The following is a 24,027-nucleotide window of genomic DNA, read 5'->3' as shown; positions in this document are numbered from 1 at the left end:
GGCAACAGAAACAACAAACCTTCCTTTCTGGCGGATATGAATACCAAATATCTCTACAAAATACCAAGATCCCAGCAGCCCACCAAGAGGATTGCTCATCACAATCAAATGGGACTTATCAGTGAGGTGGGAAGATATGTCAGTGCTAAAATCACCAGTAATGTATTATGCCACGGTAACAGAATGAAGGGCAATAGATTACATAATTATCTAACTTGCTTAAGAAAAAGATTTGATTGCATTGAAAGCCGTTTAACCATAAAAGTGTTCAAGAGATGAGGAAGAATGAACTTACCTGAGCTTTTAAAACAAAGACTGTGTGTGGTCAACACCATGTCACTTACAGTGCTTTCTTTAAGATCAGGATCAACATAAGGATGTCTGCTCTCAGCACTTCAACCCTAGCACTAGAAGGTCTAGTCAAAGCAATTAGGCAAGATAAAGAAATGGGAGGAAAAATCCAAGCCTGAGTTCAGATCCATAGCACTATGTAAAAGCCTAGTGTGGTGGCATGTGCTTGTAATCCTAGCACTGAGGAGACAGAGGCAGAGGATCCCTGAGTTTGTCTAGACAGTCGGTGATCTTCAGGTTCAGTGAGAGGCCTTGTCTCAAACGATAACATGGAGGAATGATTGAGGAAGACACCTAACATGTGTTAGGTCCTCCACATACATGCATACTACTCATACCTATTAATCCATATACATATCTGTTTCTCTCTCTCTCTCTCTCTCTCTCTCTCTCACACACACACACACACAATATATATATATATATATGTATATATATATATATATATATATATATATATATATATCCACTCAGAAAAAAACTATAGATTCCATGGAATTCCTATCAAATTACTCAGGACTTTTTTTCATAGACATGAATGAGAATTCTAAAACCCATAAAGAACCACAAAAGACTACAAATATGGGAATCAGCCTTTGAAACGATAATAAAATCTGTAAGCAACACACTTCATTATTTCAAAATATGCTAAAGGTCATGGTAGCTGATGGCAAATGTGTCAGCATAAAAAACAGACACAGAAACCAGCAGAACAACCTAACAACCTAAGATCAATGAAACTAATCTAGCCCCACAAGACAGTAACTTACTCCTGCAGGACACATTTTCTCTAAGACACACAAGTAGCCTTGGGAACTAATTGGAGAGAAACCAAACAAACAAGAGGTTAACGGGTATGGATAGTGAGGAACTTTGCTCACCCTTGGTGGAGCATAGAGGGCTCTGCTGTGAAAAAAACTAGTAGTTGGGGCGCTCCTCAAAAATAGTGAACAGAACCAGAAATTATGCAGAGTTCACGCTGGGTATTTATCTGAAATAAGTGGTAATCTCAAGCACATACCAGTCTTCCTGTGTGCGCTCTAACCTTTCTAACAGTAATCACTGTGGGGAGCAACTATAAAGCCCTCTAACGGATGGATCAGGCATCCGTGATGTGTGGATCCAGGGGAATCTTTTCAGCTGTATGTGTAAGATCATATCATGTGTAAATAAGGACACTTGGGCTGTTTCTCTTCCCATTCATATGCTTTTATTTACTTCTCTTGTCTCATTGCTCTAAGACCTCAAATACTTCCTTGAATAGCAATGGGATGTAGATACCCTCATCTTGTTTCTGATATTGGCAGTCGATGGCTTCTGACACAAGGTGAGTCCGTTTTCTTTAGCAGTGTGGCCTTTGCTTCCAAATGTCCCCATGAATGACTCCATGCCTGTGCACATATGAGCACACCAACTGTCCTCAGTGGGTTGAATAAGTAAATGAATATTAAAGAAGGGTGTGCGGTTGAGGACACATAGTCTGGGTTCCTGAGAGGAACTGGGGGGTGGTCAACGAGAGATGGCTATTGTCAAGATACATTGTATGCAGGTATAAAAATTTCAAGGAATAACATTTTAGTTTATTTTTTAAGGAAGAAAACACTGAAATAGGCAACCTGAAAGTCACTGTATAAAATCAAGCAAGCCACCCATGGAAAGACGTATGATTTCATTTGCATAATGTACAGTGGTGAGATTCACTGAATCAAAAATGGTTGCTGGGCTATGCAGAGAAGAGAAATAGGGAGTGACTAAGTATGCATCGGTGTATATACAGTGTCTGTCAAAGGATGAAGCAGCTCGGTGTTCTAGTACACAGAAGTGTGCGGATGCTAGGATAATTTATTGTACACTGCACCTAGTTTCCTGACTTAGCACATATCAGATGTTTTTGATAACTTCTTGTTTGGTGTTTAATTTGGCTAATATATTATAGAAGCTATCAGAGAAATAGCATTTGTCTTTGTACAAAACTATCCGTAGCTCCCAGTCCTAAACTTGACAAAATGAAGCTTTCTCCAGGTGCTGGCTGAGGAAATAAATCTCCAAACACAGAAACAAGAAGGAGGCTATGTACAGGGCACTATCTAGTGCCATACAATGGACTGGCAGCAATTTCTTTGCTGGATGAAAACATATATTAATAAATAAGGAAAACATCCTACAGACAGACGTATGAAACAGAAAGAAAATAGTTCACAAAGGTGGTAATAAGGCTCACAATTAATAAACATACAGACGCTACCTCAGTCAAATACTCACTTCTGGAAAAATAGTTCAGAGTGTTTCATTTCATTTTCTAAAACAAGATGGTGCAAACAGCATAGTGAAAGGGAAAACCTCATGATTTCTGTAGGAAATGCAAATCACTCTAAACACAGAAAATTCATAAAACCACACAAAAAACATTATTTTCATCAGCAGAAGTTATAAACAATTTTAAATGTTTGATACATGTGACTTACTTTATTTTCTAGTTAATATTTATGGGGTTGACTTATAGGTAGTAAAAATATGCTTCTGTGTGAAAAAGTACTATAACTTGGAAGAATAGCATGATTGAATGTATGAAAAATAAGAAAAAAAAAGCCTAAAACATTTTTGTTCTTCTAATAATCACCATTATTCAGTGAGTGTAATAAAGGCAGAACTAATGCTTGAATTATCCCTAAACGCCCCCATTCATTTTGTCATATGGGCTGCTCTCATCGTTATACCGCTGTTACAAAGGAATAAAAATAATTTCCATTAGCCTTGGTTTTGATATTTTGATAGGTGTTTGGGGAGGAATCAGAAAAAAGAGTAGTCACTGACTCAAACCCATGCTATGTAAGCAGGATGAGTTTCTTTCGCATTATTATCCTTCAGAGAGTACTAACTCACATTCTTCTGGAACAGTCAGTCTCATAAAAACAGCATCAAAAGTGCTTCTTAGAAGCCGTCCCTATTGTTCATGAGGAAAAGGTTTAATAGGTGGAAGTGTCTGTCTGTTACGCGGTATGAAACGGGCTATTGTTTAGCATCGAGTTAATGAACACTACAGGCTGACAGGAAAGTCAGCTACCTACCAAATTACAAAACCAAAGAAAAAATCTCTCAGTGCAGTTTCAAAAAGGACCAAGTGCGTAAAAGCAAACACCAGCTTGGGATTGATGGGGAATGCGATTTAATGGGGGAAACACCTGTGAGTTAAAACGTGAGGGAGACAGAGACGCTGAGGGCCATGGGGTTATGATGCAGGATTAACCAATATGAAGGAAGGGGAAGGAATACAAGGCTGTGGGAAGCTTAGAAGATAGTGAGATCGTTAGGAAGTTTGACAAGATTGTGAGGAGCCCTTCACCAATGTCTATCACCAAGAGTCCTTCCCCGGGCAGGAAGTACCATGCCCCAGTACTTCTTCCAGGCTCAGAGGTGGCCTGACCCATCAAAGTGTGTGATGCATGCTGGGACTCTGAGGGCAGCAGATGGGACCTTCGGCTCACTCTGCCCTCTGCAGCACAAGCTCCACGGGCACCAAAGTCACTTCACTGTGTCTTCTTTTATATTAGAAACCCTATTAAAGGGGCTGGAGAGATGGCTCAGAGGTTAAGAGCGCTGTCTGCTCTTCCAGAGGTCCTGAGTTCAATTCCCAGCAACCACATGGTGGCTCACAACCACTTATAATCAGGTCTGGTGCCCTCTTCTGGCCTGCAGGAATACACGCAGGCAGAAAGCTGTATGATGTATACATAATAAATAAATAAATTTATAAAAAAAAAAAAGAAACCCTATTAAAAGTTTGCCCAAAATGCTGTCATTTGTAGGGATTTTTGTCATTGCTTTCTCTCTTTTTTTTTTTTTCCCGGAGCTGGGGACCGAACCCAGGGCCTTGTGCTTGCTAGGCAAGCGCTCTACCACTAAGCTAAATCCCCAACCCTTGTCATTGCTTTCTAAAGCTTAAGAAGTATTTGTCATGACCCTCCAATGTAGAATGGAGTTTGAGAATAATAGCTCATGAGAACATTACCGGGCCATAAACGGTCAAGTTAAGTTTCTATTACTTTGGTAGAGAAATGGAGGCATTCTAAAGCTAAAAGAACCACTAAAGTTAGAGAACAGAACAGGATCATTGTTTCAATATAAGGTTCCTTCTCACCATATTAATGTACATAGAAACATGGTATAAATTCCAGGAGGTTTGCATAGGTTAAATGCAAATACCCAGAACCTAAAGGGGAAGCACTTTGCATATTCAAACACAAGAAACATCAGAGATAAATGTATTTATTTCGAAAGGAGGCCTACAGATCCAACTGACCCACTTTCCTATAAGATACTGAATTTTTCAAGATGTCACTTCCTGACCCTTAGAAAAATGGAGAAAAATATTAAGGGCTTTTATTCTCCCAAAAACTCTTGAGAATATATAAATATATATGCATATATATATATATATGTAGTCAAACAAGGAATAGAACTTTAACATTGACTTACGCAGTAAATACAAAGATCAGTGTCTTTAAAATAACCCTTAACTCCAATCACTCTGCTCTGAACCACGCAGTAAAGTTTCTTGTTTTGTTTTATACAAGCAATAATATGGCTTTGGATATTTTATATTTTAAAGATAAGTTTTTGTTCCACACAGGCATTTTGAGAATAGCCTCGTGTATTTCACTACGTCTATTTAAACATCGATTGTATTTTCACTTTCTTGTGCCTGTGCGTATGTCAGGTCCAGGTACCGCGCATGTGCAGTGCCCGCAGTTGCCAGAAGAGGGCATCAGATCCCCTGGATCTGGATTTCCGGATGGCTGAGCTATCCCGTGAGTGCTGAGATTCTAACCTGGGTACTCCAATTGCTGAACTCCGGGGCCGGTCAGTCACTTTACAGTGAGAACGTTGATGACGTTTGTGAAATGGCTATCATTAGGAGACGAGACTCCACAAATCCTGGTGAGTAAACTAGTAGTCACCAAGATGAGGGTAGTGGTTTCCCAAAATAAATAAAACAAACAAACAAACAAACAAACAAACAAACAGAACTTCCATAACACCCACATATACAATTCACAGGCAACTTTCTAAAGGCGTCCATATCTTACCACAGAGGCAATGCATGTTCACATTTACCGCTGGATTACTCACCATGGCAAAGAAATGGAACCAGCCTGCCTGACGGTCAACACAAGAGTGGGTAGTGAAAATGTGGCATTTGTTGATAGCAGGATCTTACCCAACTATTTAAAGAGGAAATGTGTGGGGAGGATGCACACATCTGGAAGGTACTATGTTAAGCAAGATGCACTCAGACTCAGAAAAGCAACTCACATATTCTCTCAGATGTAAATCCTGGCTTATAGGGTCTCTATGTAGGTGTATCAGTTGGGTGTGTCGAGGTATAGGCTATAAAGACAGAAAAGACACCACAGGGATGGGAAAGAGGAGTTGGGGGATGGGAGGGTGGTGGAGGGGACGCACGTGGTGTGAAAGCAGGAACGGGGAACCAGTTAGAGGCAGAATGTGGGCGAGACTCATATAGAGCAATAATAGTGCATACACACATATATACAACCTGCTGAGTCCAAGTGCTATTGCCCACGTGTGTGTGTGTATGTGTGCATGTGTGTGTATGTGTGCATGTGTGTGTGTGTGTGTGTGCATGTGTGTGTGTGTGCATGTGTGTGTGTTTGCAGGCGTGTGTGTGTGTGTGTGTGTGTGTGTGTGCATGTGTATGTGTGCATGTGTGTGTGTGTGTATGGGAGGGGTGTTTAGGGGAAATCGCTTACGACTGGAAAACCTAACAGAGAGCTTGCACCTGAAGCAAACAGAATCTCTCCCCGATCATCCATTAACCGCTTGTAGTTCATCATCTAGGGGTAGAGTCTTACGAAAGATTTCACCATCGTGTTGGCAGGACAAACGGCCTGGTCTTGTGCTGGTCTGTATACTCAACCATATTATCGAGCTAGCATCATGTTCACATCATGGTCACATAACACTGTCTGGCAGCAGGTGTCGCCAGTCTCTTACAGTCTTCCTGCTCCCCTTCCGTGGTGTTCCCTCAGCCATGGGTGTAAGAGCTGTGTTACAGATGTCCCAACTGGGGCTGAGAACTCCACCATCGTGTTTTTGTGTGTTGACCAGTTACAGATATCTCTCCTAGCATCCATCAGCTGAAAAAAAAGCTGCTTTGATAGGGGGGAAAGACCTGAACTTATTCATAGGTGTAAGTATTTAAAAGGCAGTTGGAAACTATATTAGTTAGGTAAAATGGTTGTAGTAGGTTCCCCTCTGTCCATGACCACTCCAGCTATGGACTCTTGGGTAGCTTTTCAGTATTAGACATGAGTTTCCTTCTACCAAGTGGGCCTGAAGTTCAATCAGACAGCTGTTGGTTGCCCCCAAGACAGAAGCGCCACTACCTCACATTTGAGGGTGTCTTGCTAGACTGCTTGTTGTTACGGCTACCAAACTTTAGAGTTGGGTAGAACAACTGATTCCTTTTTCTTCCTTGGTAGCTTGCTTAGCGCCTTCTGGCACTGTGAGAGCTAGTACTCAAGAAGTCTTCCAGGTTAGTAACAACCTTATTTCTCCAAGTCCTGTGACCAAGTGTGTGTGATGTCTTCAATGAGATGTTTTCTTCAAATTAGGGCAGGCAACGAAAGGCAGGCTACTAAAGCCTATGTTGTCTGGATGCCTCTGGATGCCCCTGGCCAATAATCAGAGAGGAGGCATCTCTTTCCAGGCACTGGGGATTTTATTAAATGACTATGGCCCCAGGAGGGAGAATCATGTGCCTAAACTATATCTAAATATTAATATCTGTGTAATGTTTAATGATTATATTTTTATTCTTTAAAAGAATTGGTAACATTTGAACATTAAATTAGGCTATTTCAAAATGGCTACAACTTTATAATACTCTACTGGGCTAAAAAAGAATATTGCTTCTGCTCAAAGAATATTTTACCGGGGTTGGGGATTTAGCTCAGTGGTAGAGCGCTTGCCTAGGAAGCGCAAGGCCCTGGGTTCAGTCCCCAGCTCCGGAAAAAAAAAAAAAGAACAAAAAAAAGAACAAAAAAAAAAGAATATTTTACGGTAGTGAGATGCTCACATCACTACAAATACATCCCATATACAGCAGGAAGGAAGCATTTCATTCTCCAGTGATTGCAGACATGGCTGACCCAATGTGGAAAGGTCATTAATCTCAACAGAGCCAGCTGTAACTCTACTGACTTCCCTCTTAGCGTCAGACTTTAGGACTTGAAATTTCCCCCAGGAGCTTGTGGAGTGAATTTTGTGGTATGACATTTTGAGAGGGAGAGAGGCAAGTGTTAAAACCACCACAAAACACTTCTAAGGCACTTTTGAAGGTGCTGCCCGCAATTCGTCTGTCTTGAGTTTCTTTTCTTGTATTGAACTATCTATGAATTCTTTCAGCTACAAGTAATCAAAATGGCATATTATAGTAATACTCCTTACTTAGATACATTATTTTCTAATAAAATAAAAAGAATTGCTATCTAAATGCTGCTCTTTTCTCAGGCTTAAAATGTGGGGATCGTGTGTTTATTTAAAACATTTTTTGTGGTCCAACCCTTAGGGACCATCATCCTCACATTCTCAGTTGAGCCTGAAATAGCCTCCCTCAAAGACCTCTCTTGGGTGGCTCAGTAACTTTATCTTTTTCCGCTCAAGCCAGCCACATAGCTCAAGCAGAACAAACTGGCATCCTCCCCTGTGCGCATTTGACGTTTTCTCTCTGGGGTAAATTCATGAATGAAACAGGTACTTGTGACCCTTGATTTAAGGGGAAACAGGACACACACTCCCTGTTCAGTGTATGTTCGTCTGCCAACGTTTCCGTGTGATGATTTCATAAAACACAAGCACAAGCACAGCTGAAAACAAAGCGAAATTCTACTCGGAAAAGAACATTTAAAGATGAAATAAAATTTTAAAGCATCCCATGAAGCTGGTCCAGAAGTTTTAAACATAGATTTGTCTCTTTTTTTTTCAGAAATTATTTTTAAATATTCAGGGGATTTTGGATGGGAGCCAAAGCTAGATGGCTGTCATAACTAAGATAGTTCAGCCGGTGGGGAATACTGAAGATCCCATATTTATATTAGTTTAAGCAAAGTGGAAGCTAAATTTTCTCTCAAAGTACAGAAGAAGTTGCATTGCGAACAGGGATCCCTGCTGACGGGACTCTTGCTCTGTCATCATTGCTATGTTTTTCCCCTAGATGGACCGAGACTGTTCAGCAAACTCGTTCCTAAGTCAAATACACCTCCTAAAGTTTCACCTATCACCTCTGTGTGAGCCTTGTGACTGTACCGAGATACACTGGATGCAGGGAGTGTGATCTTTCTTTCTTCCTTCCTTTCTTTCTTTCTTTCTTCCTTCCTTCCTTCCTTCCTTCCTTCCTTCCTTTCTTTCTTTCTTTCTTTCTTTCTTTCTTTCTTTCTTTCTTTCTTTCTTTCTTTCTTTCTTTCTTTCTTTCTTTCTTTCCGGAGCTGGGGACCGAACCCAGGGCCTTGCGCTTGTTAGGCAAGTGCTCTACCACTGAGCTAAATCCCCAACCCTGTGATCTTTCTTTTTAACATTGTCTCCTGGTTAAAATTCAATCGTTCTGGGATGGAAAGATGGCTCACTGGTTAAGGGCACTTGTGGCTGCAGCAATGGTTCCAGGTTGGGTGCCTAGTGCTCTCATGGCTCCTAACCCTTGAATCTCTGGTTCCGATCCACTGTAGAAGACACTTCACTGTTTCTGCACGCTGTAGAGTTGTAGGGTTAAAATACTTAGGGTTGAAAATTATAAATATGTTGAAATGGATAACATCTACCCTCTAAAATGCCTGACTGGAACTAAATTGTACATGATTAGTATTTACCCAAGATGCTTTAAAAGTTTATTGCAGAGCAAATCCATGTGGAAGGTTTAGAGCCGGGCATGAACAAATGTGTATTTCTACTTTATGCTTATAAACTTCTGAGTCTAAGGAAATTAAACAAAAGGAGGAACGTTCATTCTGATTCTTGTCTTAGGACTTTTATTTTGGCCAATCTTTCCAACACTCATTTTGTTTTGGTTCAGTGGCTATTGGGATAGTATTATCCTAAATCACAGTGAAGGAAATACTGGAAATACAATATGCTCACAGTAAGAACTTTGTTTAAATTTATATTCAAGGGTCTAGGAAAGTAGCTAGTGATAGAATGCTTACCTAGCAGACCCCAGGCCTTAGTTCAAGGCCCCAACTAGAAACGATGCTGTTCAAATTTGAACCTTCTTTAATTCCAAAGCTCTTGGAAAACAGCTGTTATGGAAATAGTTTGGGAAATTTTTTAACCTTTCCACTCTGTATTTCAAGCCCAGATCATCCTGTTTTATTACTAGACCATATTAGACTTCACAGAGCAATTCCAGCCTCACTGACAGAAGCCTCGGGCACCAAGTCTGCTTGCCGGACACCAAGTCTGCTTGCCGATCACCTTGTCAGCCTTGTCTTCTCCCTTTAGTTCTCATTTCCTTTCTTTCTTCCATGTTTACACCATGATTCTTTCTGTGACTCCGTAGTTCATGTGATGCGTGCGTGCGTGCGTGCGTGCGTGCGTGTGTGTGTGTGTGTGTGTGTGTGTGGAGGGTACAGATCTGTACGGAGTTCAGAGGTTAATGTCACCAGGTTACCATCTTCTGTAACTTTTCACTTCATTTATATATTTCTTAATCTTTATGGGTTTTTTTTAAGATTTGTTTTTACTTATGTGTGTGTGTCTATCTGCCATTTGTGTGGGCACCAGAAGCAGCTTCTGATCTAGGGACTGGAGTTGTAGATGGCTGTGGCACCATGATATGAGTGCTGGAAATCAAGCTCAGGTCCTCTGAAAGAACCACAGTGCTTCTAACTGCTGACCTCTCTGAGCTGTGTATTCTGCCTCAAGCCGCATGCGCCGAACCTGCAGCTCACTGGCTGCTTTGATTGGATGGCCATTGAGCTCCAGCGATTTGCCCGTTACCACCCAGATACACACTCACACCCTCCGGACTGTGGTTTTTTGGGTTTTTGTTTGTTTGTTTTTTGTTGTTGTTGTTGTTGGGTTTTTTTGTTGTTTTTTTGTTTTTTTTTTTACAGGTTTTTGCAGGGATGACAGGGCTCTGAGCTCAGGGGCTCAAGTCTGTCCAGCGAACAACGTTACCACTGATCCGTCTTCCCCGTCACCATCACAGCGTTTCTGGAGGATCACTATAGATCACGTGTAAACCCTATCTTCTTATGGATTTACCTAACATCTGTACATGTGTGTTCCTAACAGAGAAAGTGTTGACATAAGTACAATTTTAATATACATCTAAGATAACGATAGACTTTTGCAGATCACCTATTTTTGGTGAAAGCTGCAGTATTGTATTTAGCCTCAGCGTGTCTAGCACACGGGCTGCAATGATGACCCATGTTCAAACATATGAAGACATTCAGGAGAGGAAATTTGGTCTCAGGGCTTCACCAACTTGATCTCATTTTTATTTTTATGTTTTTATTTTTTTGGTCTTTCAGCTTTTATCTGTGAAGGGAAAATGAAATGATAGTAATGTTAAAAAAACTCCTCCTCCAAAAATTTCTACCTCTGAAAACGTGACTGTAAGTCCGTTTGAGAATACAGCTAAGAAGTGTTTTTTAGTGTTTTCTCTCCTCTTCCAAAGATACACACATAACATCAGATGACGGTTAAATACGCACATCCAGGTGAGAGAAAACATAAGTCAAGACCAGGAATAGACAAAGGGGATCCTGTGGCGAGGACTAGGAAGTTAGTAGCTCAAAGGGAGAGACAGTAGGGACAAGAGCTTAAAGGAGGGAAAGAGAGCGGGGAGAATCAGCCAAATAGAACAAGAACAAAAGTTTCATAAGGAAATGCACAACCTGGCGAGCTAGTCTCAAAAATTAAAAACCAAAACCCTACACAGACATAGATGTAAATTTTTCATTGTGTGGTCTTCCTAGCTATTTTCATCTTCACAAAAAGTGATGAAGCGCCTTTCGCTGCTGCGTCCGCAGCCATGAGTACACGCAGGCTACCAAAGGACACTTGCCTCTCGTGTCCTCCGCTGTGGTAAAAAGGAGGTCTGTTGGACCCCAATGAGACCAACGAAATTGCCAATGCCAACTTCCATCAGCAGATCAGGAAGCTGATCAAAAATGGGCTGATCATCCGGAAGCCTGTGGCTGTCCATTCCCAGGCGCACTGCTGGGAAAAACATCTTGGCCGGACGGAAGGGCAGGCATACGGGCCTAGGGAAGAGGAAGGATACTGCTAACGCGCGGATGCCCGAGAAGGTGCCCTGGATGAGAAGGATGAGGGTCCTGCACCAGCTTCTCAGGAGATACCCGGAATCTAAGAAGACTGACTGCCATATGTATCAGCCTGTCCCTGAAGGTCAAAGGGAATGTGTTCAAAAACAAGCGGATTCTCATGGAGCACAGCCACAAGCTGAAGCCAGACAAGGCCCGCGAGAAGCTACTGGCTGAGGAGGCTGAGGCTCGCAGATCTAAGACCAAGGAAGCACGGAAGTGCCAGGAGGAGAGCCTCCAGGCCAAGAAGGAAGAGATCATCAAGACTGTCCCGGGAGGAAGAGACCAGAAATAAAGCTTCTCTTGTCTCCATACAGAGTGACCTGGCTGTGGCCTCACATGGATTAGTCATTAAAATAAAACAAGCCTTTAAGAAAAAGTGATCAAGCCTGTCATGTCCTCCGTACTTACGGTGAAGGATTTTGTCGTTTCCTTCCTCTGCTACCCGAACAATCTGGCAAGTGTACAGGCGACAACTTTGGTTACATTCAGTAGAGAGCAAAAGTAACAGCAAGATAAACCCTCGAATCCTAGGCGTCAGAAAATGAAGGTCACCTAGAAACGTGGCCAAAAGAAAATGATTGATGGATAGTGAAAGACAAATTCCGTTTAAATCCCTTCACACACGTGAGGTTGAATCGAGTTGTAAATTACTGAGGACTAGAGTTGTTCTCTAGAAAGAACTGAGGACTGGCCGGTGGGCGTGTGTGTCCCCAGGGTTTTGTTTTGTTTTTTGTTTTTTCTCTCTCTTTTGATTAATGGTTGAGGTAACAGAACCCACTCAGCTGTGGACTCTCCCAGCCCTGGAAACGTGATCTTGTGCTGGGAAGAACGAAGACTGGGCAAGGCGGTCTCTACCAACTCTGCCTCAGTCCCCGCCTCCAGGCTGCTGCTTGAGGTCCTTGCCCAGACTGCGCTCAGAGATGGACCGCGATGTGGATGTGTACGCCCAATAAACCCTTCCTTCTCTAAGTTGCTTTTGGTTGTGGCATTTATCACAGCAGCAGAAAGCAAACCAGAAGGGAATAGATGGGGAGTGAACAAAGCAAACAGGAAGGGGTCACTTGAAAGAAGGCTGTTAGCAGGAGTGGGAAGGGGTGTTGGCGAAATAGAGTGGCTATCAGCACAAGTGTTTTTATACATATATGTGAAATTGTCAAAAATAATTAAAATAATTTTCTATTTATACTATTAATAATAAAGCAGCTGAAGAAAAGGCTTCATTATTTATGATTTATTTATTATCTATAAGTGCACTGTAGGCACACCTGAAGAGGGTATCAGATCCCATTACAGAAGGTTGTGAGCCACCATGTGGGTGCTGGGAATTGAACTCAGGACCCCTGGAAGAGCAGTCAGTGCTCTTAACCGCTGAGCCATCTCTCCAGCCAGAAAAGACTCTTCCAGCAGTAGGTTCTTAGCATGCCCGACACTTCACTTAGTAACAAAATGGATGCCAATATGGAAGCTTAAAGGAGGTGTGGGGTGGAAACGCACATGTCCACGAATCAGTTAAGAGTGATTTGCTCTTGGGTTTGTTGTTCTGATTTTACTTAACTCATGCGACATATGTCTCTCTTTTTAAAGAATATGTCTGAACCGAGGTATTTTCATTTATAAATTACATGAAAATTGACTACGGGAAGGAAGCAATGGAAAGGCATTGAGCATAACTTCAGGTGTATACGCAGTTAGGCAAGGGAAGGAAAGGAAGGAGAAGTCATAAATAAACCAAAGAAATTATGCTTACCTCCCCCACACCCATTTATCTCCTATTCTCTCTCCTCCTTTCCTTCCCTCTGTTCTTTCTCTGCCTTCCCTTCTCCTACTTTGTCTCCTCCCTCCCCACCCCCAGGGATTGTATTTGGTTGCTAACTCTACTGCTAAACGTGTGAATTGAGGGATTTGAAAGATTGGAGAGCTCGCCTGACACGCGCAGGTCTATCCAGAGACGTGTTCTTTCAAATTCATAAATCACGAGCTGAGTGAACATATCGTCGCAAGGCGCCAATGGTAGCCATGGGCATCGGGTACAGACAGAAGGCCGAATAAGAAAGACAGCAACTGCCCGAGACCTTCCTGCCTCCACCATGACCGTACCCCTGTCCCCTTAGCTCACTTATGCTACAGAAGGAGTCCATTATCATTACCCAGTGTAGGACCAAAATGGCCAAGCTTGTCTCGGTGACATACCACTATGTCAGTATAAATCAAAAAGGGATGGCTGAAACTCAATAAGCCAACAGGGGCGGCCTTGAAAAGCACTGGTAAAAGAAATCCTCCAATGGGACAGGGCATCAGGTAATCCATCTGCTACCTGTGCTTTCATGGAGGGAGAAAGAGCCTGGGGTAAGAGTTGAGTATGATATAATGAATAAATAACACAATACATGGTGGATATTATGTCCTCGCTAAGGAGGCCTGGGAGGGATCATGTGGGCCGCTGACAGAGTTGAACACAGGTACAGCCCATTACCCAGGAAGAACATCTACCGATTATGGAGGGAGGGAGCGGAATGATTATTTCGGCAATGGCAGCCTTTGTCTTCAGCCACCACCATTTTCGTCACAGTGTACGCACAAGTGTGCAGCAATGGTGGCAGGAAGGACACAGAAGTAGAAAACAAACATATACTCCCATTAATCAAGGCTGACCTAGCTAACCTAGAGAGTTTCTGTCTAAAGATCAAACCCACGACAACAGAAGGCTGCAGCAAAAACTCCGCCCAGTGCCATCTCCCGAAGGGACCACATCAATAACTAGTTCACTCTATGACCGCCTCTTTAACCTTAAACATACAGCCGCTCTCAACTAGAGCCAGCACATACTTCTAATGGCTTTCCTGAGCATGGGACCTCAGCCAATGCTGCTTCCAGATGTTTGCAGAATGTTTGATCTCTTGACATTGGATCCCCCAGGGTATCCTAGAGAGAAACCCACTTAAAAACAAAAGGAGTTAGGCAGGGGACATGTGACCGTCACACCCTTTCATCTTATCTCCTATCTGAAGCCACCAGCCTCGTGGAGAAGTACATCAGTCCTTTGAAAGAAGACATGCCGAAGATAACATACAAGGATTAAAAGGAAATCTTATCTGCAAAGCTCAAGCGAGATGCTCCTATCTGCCCTCCCTAGAACTGGCCTCAGGACTAGTCAGCAGAGTGGAGAGGTTTTCACTCCAGGATACAGCACAGCTTCCAATAATGCTGAGCTGTAGTTATGTCTGCACTTTGGAGCAACTCATAAAAAGAGACCAGTACACAGAGAGACTAATAAACGTCTCATTATACCAAGGGGACATGGCTGAGACGGAGAGAGGCCATCTTCCAGGTAACTCAGTAATGTGCCTTTGGAGGAATCGTCTGCCTCTATTTAGGGACAGGATACTACCGTATATGTACACATATAGCAGCCAGGACCTAGAAAGATCCTTGTGACTGGGGCTCAGCCCCTTCCTGGGGATAAGGATCTGGCTCATGCCAACCATGACAGCAACTAAATAAGAAATTCCAGATAGGGAAGTTCAGTCCAGAATGGATGATAGAAGAAAGAAATGAGGAACCTCAAGACTGTGAGGCCAAGTTCAAGGGCAGAGGTCAGGGTACATGTTGCTAATCTTCCATCTATGAAGTCTGTCTTGGCCCAGATGTGGTAGCACACACCTTTAATACCCTCATTTGGGAGGCAGAAGCAGGCAGATCTCTCTGAGTCTGATGCCTGTCTGGTGCACTGATTAAGTTCCAGGCCAGTCAGACCATGTCTCAAAATATATGTATTATATATATTATATTATATATTTAAAAAGTCTATTCTGGAAATGACACCACCCAGGACTACAGAAGAACTGTTTTCCCACTGGACACATTCATATCACAGAACGCATGTGAATCACACAAAAACAGCTCAGTACTGCTTTCACACTGGGATCAGTACTGCTACTGACTTCTGAAACATACGTTATCTAGATTTCCACAACCCCACGGCTATCCCTCTATAATTTGTTTTCTTTTTATTTCATATTGCCAGTGATTGAATCCAGGACCTGGTGAATGCTAGAAAATGCCCTACCATAAAGCCGTGTTCCCAGACTTAATCTTCCAAACATGAAAGGAAAGAAAACAACTGTATGAATTTCTATATATTTTTATTTGGTCTAATTACATCCAACAAAATGTTCCACTTTTCAGGATACGGTTTGATTTGTTTTGACAAATTTCTACAGCCTTGTAAAATATGGACTATAATTTACCCCAGAATTCTCTGTTGTAAATAAAAAAATTTCACTTGAGTGTTCCTTTAGACTAGCAAGTGGGGATTTTGCGTTTGGCTTTTTTAGGGTTTAATTAATCTATCAAATCAGAGGTATGCTTAGCAATTTCTCCTTTTCCTCGTGATTTATCGCTGCTTCAACAGACATAGACATAAAAGGTTAAGCCAAGAGCTTTGATCATTTGTGCCTAACACAGTAGCATTCTTTGGTATCAGAAAAAGGTTTGGGGTTGGGTGGGTAGTCACTACATGACAGATTGATATTTCTCTCCTTTTTTAGATTTCAGGGCTGTGTGCCTGGGTCTGTGTGAACATGTGGGGGTGTGCATACCTGGGCAAGAGACAGATGTTGTCAGGTCCATCAGAGCTGGAGTTAAAGGCATTTGTGGGATTCCTGGATTGCTGTGTGGGGCCTTATGATTGTGCAAGAAACACGTTACCCACAGAGCCATCTCTCTGGCACCAAGATCGATACTTTAAAAGACAAAGATAATATGGCTTCAATACAAATGCCAAAACTTCTAACTCAAACTCCCTGGGTCTAAATATCAGCTCCATCACTCACTTGCTGCCTGAGTGTCTGTCGTACGTTGAATCTCCTCTCCTAGCATTTTCTGCCATAAAGCAGTAAGTGGCATAGTACCACTCTGACAGAGCTGTTGTAAGGAGCGTATCCATGCGACCTGGTGGGTACACAGCCGTTACTAAAGTTCCTGTAACACAGAGGAAAATGGACACGTTTTGGTGCACAAGTTGGAAATATCAAAAGCACTTTGACATGTACTTACCATATTAAACAATAGTCTGTGTTCAAGAGACATCAAAATATGCCAAGGAAGTAATACAAAACTTCAATATTTCAATCAGTTGTCCCATGTGAATCCACCTCCAGGTAATGCTCTTCTGCTGTTAAAAATGGAAATGCCTAAAAATTAAGGATGCTTAAATATATTTTTTCAGCCATTGGACTGAAACACATCAGGATATCAGATTGAATTTTCTCCAATATTTTCCCTCAATCTTCCAGCTTTCTAAATCTGATCATTGATTGTTTCAAACCCAGGATTTTTCGCTCTCCTTTTTTGAACATTTATCACATGTCTGTTCTCATTGGTTATGTCTTTTTCCTTTCCATATCTTATCTGACTTTTATAAAACTTTTGTCTCGTGATATGAACAATACAGCTTTTGGAATCCATGTCAATGTGATGGTACCTGCTGAATTTCATTGGAGGCAATGTCTTTGGGGGCTGTGATAATAGCTAAAAGCTTAAAAGACTCAACAGTACATTAGGGCAGATAGTGCCTCCTAGAAAGTAAGCTGTTTCCAAATAAAGCCGGTTCATCTATCATTCTTGGGAGTCTCTATCTTGTATTGAGTAATCTCCCAGAACAACTGTTCTCTTTAATTAACTTTTCCCCCCTTTTAAATATCTGTATCTATTTTGGCAAAGTACGGGCAAGATCGATTTTGGTCATCTCTGACTCTTTTGTCACCCTTTACTTATTGACCATGTTTTGAATTTGTGTGTTAAAAGCCTAGGATAAATATATTTCCTCCCAAAGACTGAGATTTCAATCCCTGCGTTGAGTATGATTTTCCTAATATTGTAACCATGTAAACATAAGTCAACCAACCATTTGGTATTTGCAGATTCACTTACAAAGGCAGGTTCCTGGTGGCTTCATTTATCAGCATTGATTCGACGCCGCTCCGAGGGGAGAATTTCCTCCATCTGGTTTCTTCCAGTGTCTGCCTCTGTCCCCTTTATGCCTGTTTCCTTTGCCATAATCTATTTCACTCAGCCAGCTTAAAAGATCACAGTGCCTCTTTCCTCTGACCCTTTGTCTTCTCATTTCTGTAACACACACTTTTGTCTTTTAATAAAGTCTTGGCCTGTTCGACTGTATTCCTGGAGCATCAAGCCAGAATTCCTTGTTATTTTTTTCCAGCTATTTCTTCCAAAATCTATCACACGTTACTTGATTCTCGAGGCTTACATCACCCTCTTTTATCTCTCACAAGGAACGACTGCAAATATGCCTCTTGTACTAATTCTCAGTTATTTAATAACCAAAATTCCCACAGCCCGGTTCCCAGGGGCCCACACTGATTTATCTTTTGAATCTTTTTCTGACAAAAGAACGTTACTGAAACAATTCTATGATGTCTGTATTTCATGGCTTCAAAAAGAATTTCCCTTTCTTCCTTCAGACTCCTAGTCTGTGCTCAGATCTAAGAGGGTCTGAGGAAGGACTTGAAAGAAAATAATCTTTCATTGCGCAATAACATAAAAAAACTAAACTACTCTTTATCCACTCTTGGCACTGGCTCCTTTGTTCTCTTTGTCCATTTTTTTTTTCCTTCTGAAAAGTTGTTTTATATCATTTCTTCTCCTGAGTTGTTTTAGCCAAGGTGAAGGCCTTCCCTGTATCTGATTGTTCTTTGCTATTTATGTCTAAGCCATGGAGCTACCATTTGTTATCATGGTTTTGCTAAATTTCCCTCTCCTTGCGTCTGTTTCTCTGTCTCTGTGTGGCTGTACCTTTCTGTCTCTCAGTGTGTCTCTGTCTCTGTGTCTGTGAGAGAGAGAAATCAAGAGAGTCAGACAGTCATCATCTCTGTCATGTCTCACATGCTGTGCAGTTAAATACTGGGGACGTAACTATTATTAAATACATGACTGAGGCGTTGTTAAATTAGGCCCTTATCCATACAGCTATCACTTGTTGAGCACCCATTCAGTGTTGCTAACTCCCCTGGTGTGTTTGTTTGTTTGGTTTTTGTTTTGCCAACTTAATGAAAGTATCTGGAAAGAGGGTCTTCAGTTGAGAAACTGCCTCCATTAGACTACCTAGTTGAGTCTGTGGGACATTTTCTTGATCCATCATTGAGGTGAGATGGCCAAGCTCACTGTGGGTAGTACCACCCAAGGGCCGTTCTATAAGAAAGCAGGCTGAGCAAGCCACGAGGAGCAAGCCATTGAGCAGCCTTCCTCAATGGCTTCTGCCTCAGCTCCTACCACTGGTTCCTGCCTTAAGCTCCTGTCCTGACTTCCTTTGACGTGGACTGTGACGTAGAAGTACGAGCCAAATAAACCCTTTCTTTCCCAGCGTGCTTTAAGTTGTGGTATTTCGGCATGGCTGTTGCCGGTAACTACTAGGTTAATTATACTACTTGCTAGGTATGCAGAGATCAACCAAGCACCCCCAGGTCCTTACAGTCTTCAGTTCAAAGGAGGAACAGATGAATCAGAAGAGTAGGAAGTTGCGATATGAAACATCGCGTCTACCAGGTGTGCCGGCTCACTCCTTTAATCCAAGCACTCAAAAGGCAGAGAGTCGGGCCGATCTCTGTGACTTAAGAACAGACTCAAGACCTGGTCTACAGACTGAGTTCCAGGAGAGCCAGGAACATATAGTGGGGCTGTCTCAAAATGAATGCAGAACATTCCTAAGAGGGTGTACAGTTGTAGAAGAGGAACCCCTGAACTCATGGGAAATTATGAGGGGAGAACGAGAGAATGGAAAGAGGATGGATGCACCCTGGCAGGACACCAAGCAATGGAAGAGTGATGGGGGTACTGGGCTTTTATGGAAGGTTGGATTGATGGATGCCATTCCTCGAAGCTGAAAGAAGAGCGTGGAGAAATGGCTTCAAGGTGAAGCCCAGATAATGGCAAGAAGCCCACACACAAGGGATCGTTTATCACCTGTGACGAGCGTGCCCTTTGTCCTCCCTTGTTATCAGTCAGTGGCTTGAGTCACTAGCCCGGTGAGTAGCTCTGGAGAAGGGGCGACAGCCTCTGTCTGCGCGCCTCAGATCTGCGCGCATCAGACTTCTAGTTCCTGCTGTCGAGTTCAGAATGTACCCCTAGCTTCACATTCACCTCTTAAAGTCGTCCCAAACGCCACTGCCAGATTCGTCAGATTCTAGTGTTTTCTCTCACACATCTGTGCTTTTATTCTCTTCCGTGTTTGGTTACCTCTTAAACCCAGAGGGAATTGGCACAGTGCACCCTCAATGAATCACTGCTGTTTTTCCCATTTCTCCCTTAGGCTGCTGCCTCTCCATGTCCTTGCTTGAGGGATTCCTCTCACAATGCTGTAATCATTTCCAGTCTGTTCCCAGTCTTGAAGGCATGCCCCGATGTTAACTTCCTAGTTAGTTTGTCTCCACTGCCTTTCCACCTTGTGGAAAATTCCGTTGTATCAATAGTTGGTATCGATCTTAGATAAGAGTTCTCTAATACTAAAAGTTTATTCTGTAATGTCATACTCAGCCAGCTCTCTGCTCTGGTGTTTTTACATATTTATTGCCTTAGGCTGACAAAAATGTTTGCTCCTCAATGCTCAGAACCATGCCCCGGCCACCTGGAACAGTGCTACAGATGCATTCAAACGCACACTATGGGTTCGGTCCCCAGCTCCGAAAAAAAGAACCAAAAAAAAAAAAAAAAAAAACAACAAAAACAACAAAAAACAAAAAAACAAACAAACAAACAAAAAAAACGCACACTAAACTCGTGACTGCTAAAACGGAGATCCAACTGATCAACTCTTCCCTTCCTGATTTACCGCAGAAGCTTCTTAACCATTTTAAGTTACAATGTAGCAATATTTTCAGGGAAGATGACAATTTATATTTTATTTCTGTTTTATAAGGAATAGGTGCTAGTTATTAAGTTACAGAATAAACCTTTAGTATCAGAGGACTTTAATCTAAAAATTAATACCAATTATCAATACAGTTCTTTAAGCTATCTTTTCCTTGAGGAGAATAGTAAGAAAGCTTAAAAATACATTTAAAAATTATTTTAGTGCCATTATCCATAGTTGTTAAATGTCCATAAAAAGGTGGGTTTTTTTTTGAGATTTTGAACTTCATAATTCAGAGATACAAAAACTTCAGCTAAAGAGACAGAGACCTGGGTAGTTTGAAACAGGTATGGGCTGGTTTGGACCTATTTAGATTCATTTCTTAAAGGTTAATTTATTAAATGCCACTTTTCCATATAACAAGAACCTACCACCCACTCCCCCAAAGCACCTAAAATATCATAAACTTTTTCCAGTCTAAATGGAAATTTTATGCCCTATTCTGGTCCCATTCAACTCGACTGAGACTTTTCTTTTTGAAATGTGGAAACTGGGAAAGAAAGCATATATCATCCCTCCAAATCCAATCAGTTTTTTGGGGGTAGTTTTCATATAAAATAAACTTGGCTGTGCAAGAGATTCTATGGTTGATAATGCATACTCATAGTAAGAATTTTAATCATTTTTAACCAGTTGTCCTTTTTGTTTTGCAATAACCCTGAAGCTCAGCCAGAAACCAGAGCTTCTGAAGCGATGAGCCAGGGCTTCTGGCCATCTTGTTTCTGAGATATCTCCCCTCAGATAGCGTGACCCTCAGATGACCTGCTTCCTCTGACCAGCAGGAAAGAATGGTCTCACCGTGACTGATGTCTAAGAGTCTTCTGCAATGTCAGAGGCCCTGAACTACCCAAGTTTACACCTCCATGCATCGCTGATTCTCACTCAAGGAAAGTCTCCAGTCTGAACCAGCATTGTGCTGCCTTCTAAAAGATGATTATTAAAATTTCTTGTGAAATCTGATTAACATTATTTTGATTCATAAATTGCACATAAATGTGTGCTATTACAGTCTCTCTTTTTTTGCCCTCATGTTATAGCTTCACAAAGGGAGTATCTGACTTTCCTGAAAATTCCAAACATCCTTTTGTCCCGTGTCCTGGGATAGTTGGCTGCCTCTCATAGGCATCTCCACACCAGGAAAACCCATTGTCTTAAATGTGAAATGTCTACATTTTCAAACTCTCTAAAATGTAGTCTAATGGGATTCTAAAACAGAAGCTCTGTGGAAATGAGAGATATTTTTTAATGCTTATCACCTTGCCTAGCTCCAAGGATCCTGTCTGGCTGAGAATTAACCTAGCAGTAGGGTACTTGGTGACATGCATGAAGCCAGAGGCTCAAACTCCACCGTCATAGAGCAAAATGCGGTGTTAAGAAAGCAGTGAGTTTGTATGGGTTTGTTTTAATGTCTGTTAATTATTAATATCGTCACGTTCTTTTTAAGCCTTACAGAACATAGTCTATAGACTTCATATATCCTAGTAGCTCTTAAATTTGTATTATGACTTGTTTCATCCATGGTAGTGTCGTGGAAAACAAATTTACTTGAATAGGTGTTTTTGTGTTTAAGTGGTACAGGCCTGGGCTTTCAGTTCCCCACCAAAGGCAGCCAAACTCATAGAAACCCAAGCAGCTGCTGTGAACGTGAGTGTAGGGAAAGTATTCTGGGCTGCCTTCCAGTTAAGCATCTTTGGGATGACTTGAAGTGTCAGTCCACACCACCCCCTAGAGGTTTCCTGTGTGCGCTGAGTGGTCTACGGTTCTTGATGTGAAACGACCAGAGGCTCTGACCTTTGTGGGGTTCTATGGGAACGAATTTAAAATTGGACAGCAAATGAGATTCAGACACAGATTCTTCAGGCTTAGGGGCTCCCTGAATGACATCAAACTGGAGGAAGGGACAGTAGATCACTGAACGAAAACATGTTTAAATGGAGGAGTAGACACAGTGGGTGTGTGTCCCATCGTGGGGACAGAGCCTGGCTAGATGGCCAGATGGAGAGGACAAGAAGTTCTAAGCAGTAACAACCTTGTATTAGGGTCAGCTGCTCATCGCTGGCACTCACCGAGCAACAACAGCACACAGAGCAAAGGATACAGGGGTAAGAGCATCAGGTAAGGAGGCAGCAGCTTGGGTTACGCACGAGACCCTCCTATGCTCCCTAAAACCTCAGGGAGGTGAGAAACAACAACGCTCACTGCGCTGATTCCCGCCCCCATCCCACCCTTATGCCACACACGCAGCATGAGTCGCAAGAGTCATGACCAGGGCTGGTAATTAGGAAGCTGTGCGTTAAGTTAAGCTGTGATAAGCTTTTGAACTTTTTAGTTTGACCTGCAGTCACTGTAGACATAAAACATAATGTAAAACTTTGATGCATATTATAAGAAAGAGTCAAAGCTTAAACATTCAATCATCCATTCACCTAAGAACAGCTTTTCCACTTAAAGCATCCACTCAAGCAAAAATAGAACAACGTCTATCTGAAAGCCTCTATGCCTTATGCTTCAGAAGGACAATGTACATATGTAGATGTGCTAGCCAAGACTGAAAGTAGAAGTGTCATGTACTTGAGCCTTGCCAGAAAGGTATATCTTGGGGAACATAATATGATTTAGGCCTTTTAGCATTAGAATGGTATGTCAACAAGAGGACTCACGTCTGCTGCCTAGACTCTAGGCAGGAAGGGCAGACTCTGAAAACATGATGCTTGGAGCTGTGGGCACAACAATGACAACTATTAGATAAGTACATTCTGTGTATTTTCGCATTTGCTCATTACAAATTTGTTCTTCGCAAATCTCTATGGTTCATATTGCACTCCGTTTTATAGATGAGAACAATCAAGGCACAGAGAAGCTCAACAGTTTGCCCCATGATATGTAAGAAGCAGGGGAGAGATTCCATCCACTGGGGATGGGTTTTGTCCTCAGCCCTCTGAGATGAGGCTTCCCCAGCTCTTCTCTGTTCTAAGTGTCCTTCCAAGCACTTCCCAGAATGTGTAAAGTTGAAAGTTAAAATAAAAACAACAGAAGATAAACTTTGCCTGCATTGTTTCCTCTGTTCTTATGGAATTAAATAAAAAAGAAATAATTGAATTTTACTAATCTCTAATCCTTTTAAATACAACCTGTTAAGGAAATTAACTAGTATAAAGACTGCATATGACTGCAATAAAGAATACCACTTTCCTAAATCAGGGACTTAAAATGTTGAAACAGTTAATTGATTTGTATCATTAAGTCATAGAAAAATATAGAGGGGATAAAGCAATAGACATAAATCTGAGTGTATCTCTTAAGTGAAGCTGAATACTAAAGAAAGTAACCAAGAAAAATCTGAAACAATTACAACTGAGAACTTCTTCTAAGTTAGTTCCACAGGCCAAATTATAGTCCTTA

The 24,027-nt window shown here is 41.8% G+C and overlaps 1 protein-coding gene across 5 annotated transcripts in view; it reads left to right on the top strand.

The window, feature by feature from the left end:
* LOC134479797 (large ribosomal subunit protein eL19-like) overlaps positions 1–24,027 on the top strand; it is a 63,986-nt gene that overhangs the window by 37,501 nt on the left and 2,458 nt on the right. Inside the window, exons 2-5 of one of the 5 annotated variants that reach the window (XR_015624660.1) lie at positions 5,069–5,289; positions 6,855–6,907; positions 10,479–10,602; positions 11,349–12,904. Coding sequence is in view for 3 of the 5 variants with exons in the window: in XM_087559478.1 (XP_087415604.1) it covers positions 5,069–5,289; positions 10,479–10,602; positions 11,349–11,373 (370 nt within the window). In the remaining 2 variants the exon portion in view is untranslated. Of the gene's footprint in view, positions 1–5,068; positions 5,290–6,854; positions 6,908–10,478; positions 12,919–24,027 lie in introns of those variants that run through there. The other 4 variants (XR_015624661.1, XM_087559478.1, XM_087559480.1 and 1 more) reach the window with 4 other exon arrangements.

The sequence above is a fragment of the Rattus norvegicus genome, chromosome 7 (assembly GCF_021556685.1).
Source record: "Rattus norvegicus strain SHRSP/BbbUtx chromosome 7, alternate assembly SHRSP_T2T, whole genome shotgun sequence".
NCBI lineage: Eukaryota > Metazoa > Chordata > Mammalia > Rodentia > Muridae > Rattus > Rattus norvegicus.
The sequence above is the reverse complement of the archived record's forward strand: the minus strand, read 5'-3'. Positions and strand labels throughout refer to the sequence as shown.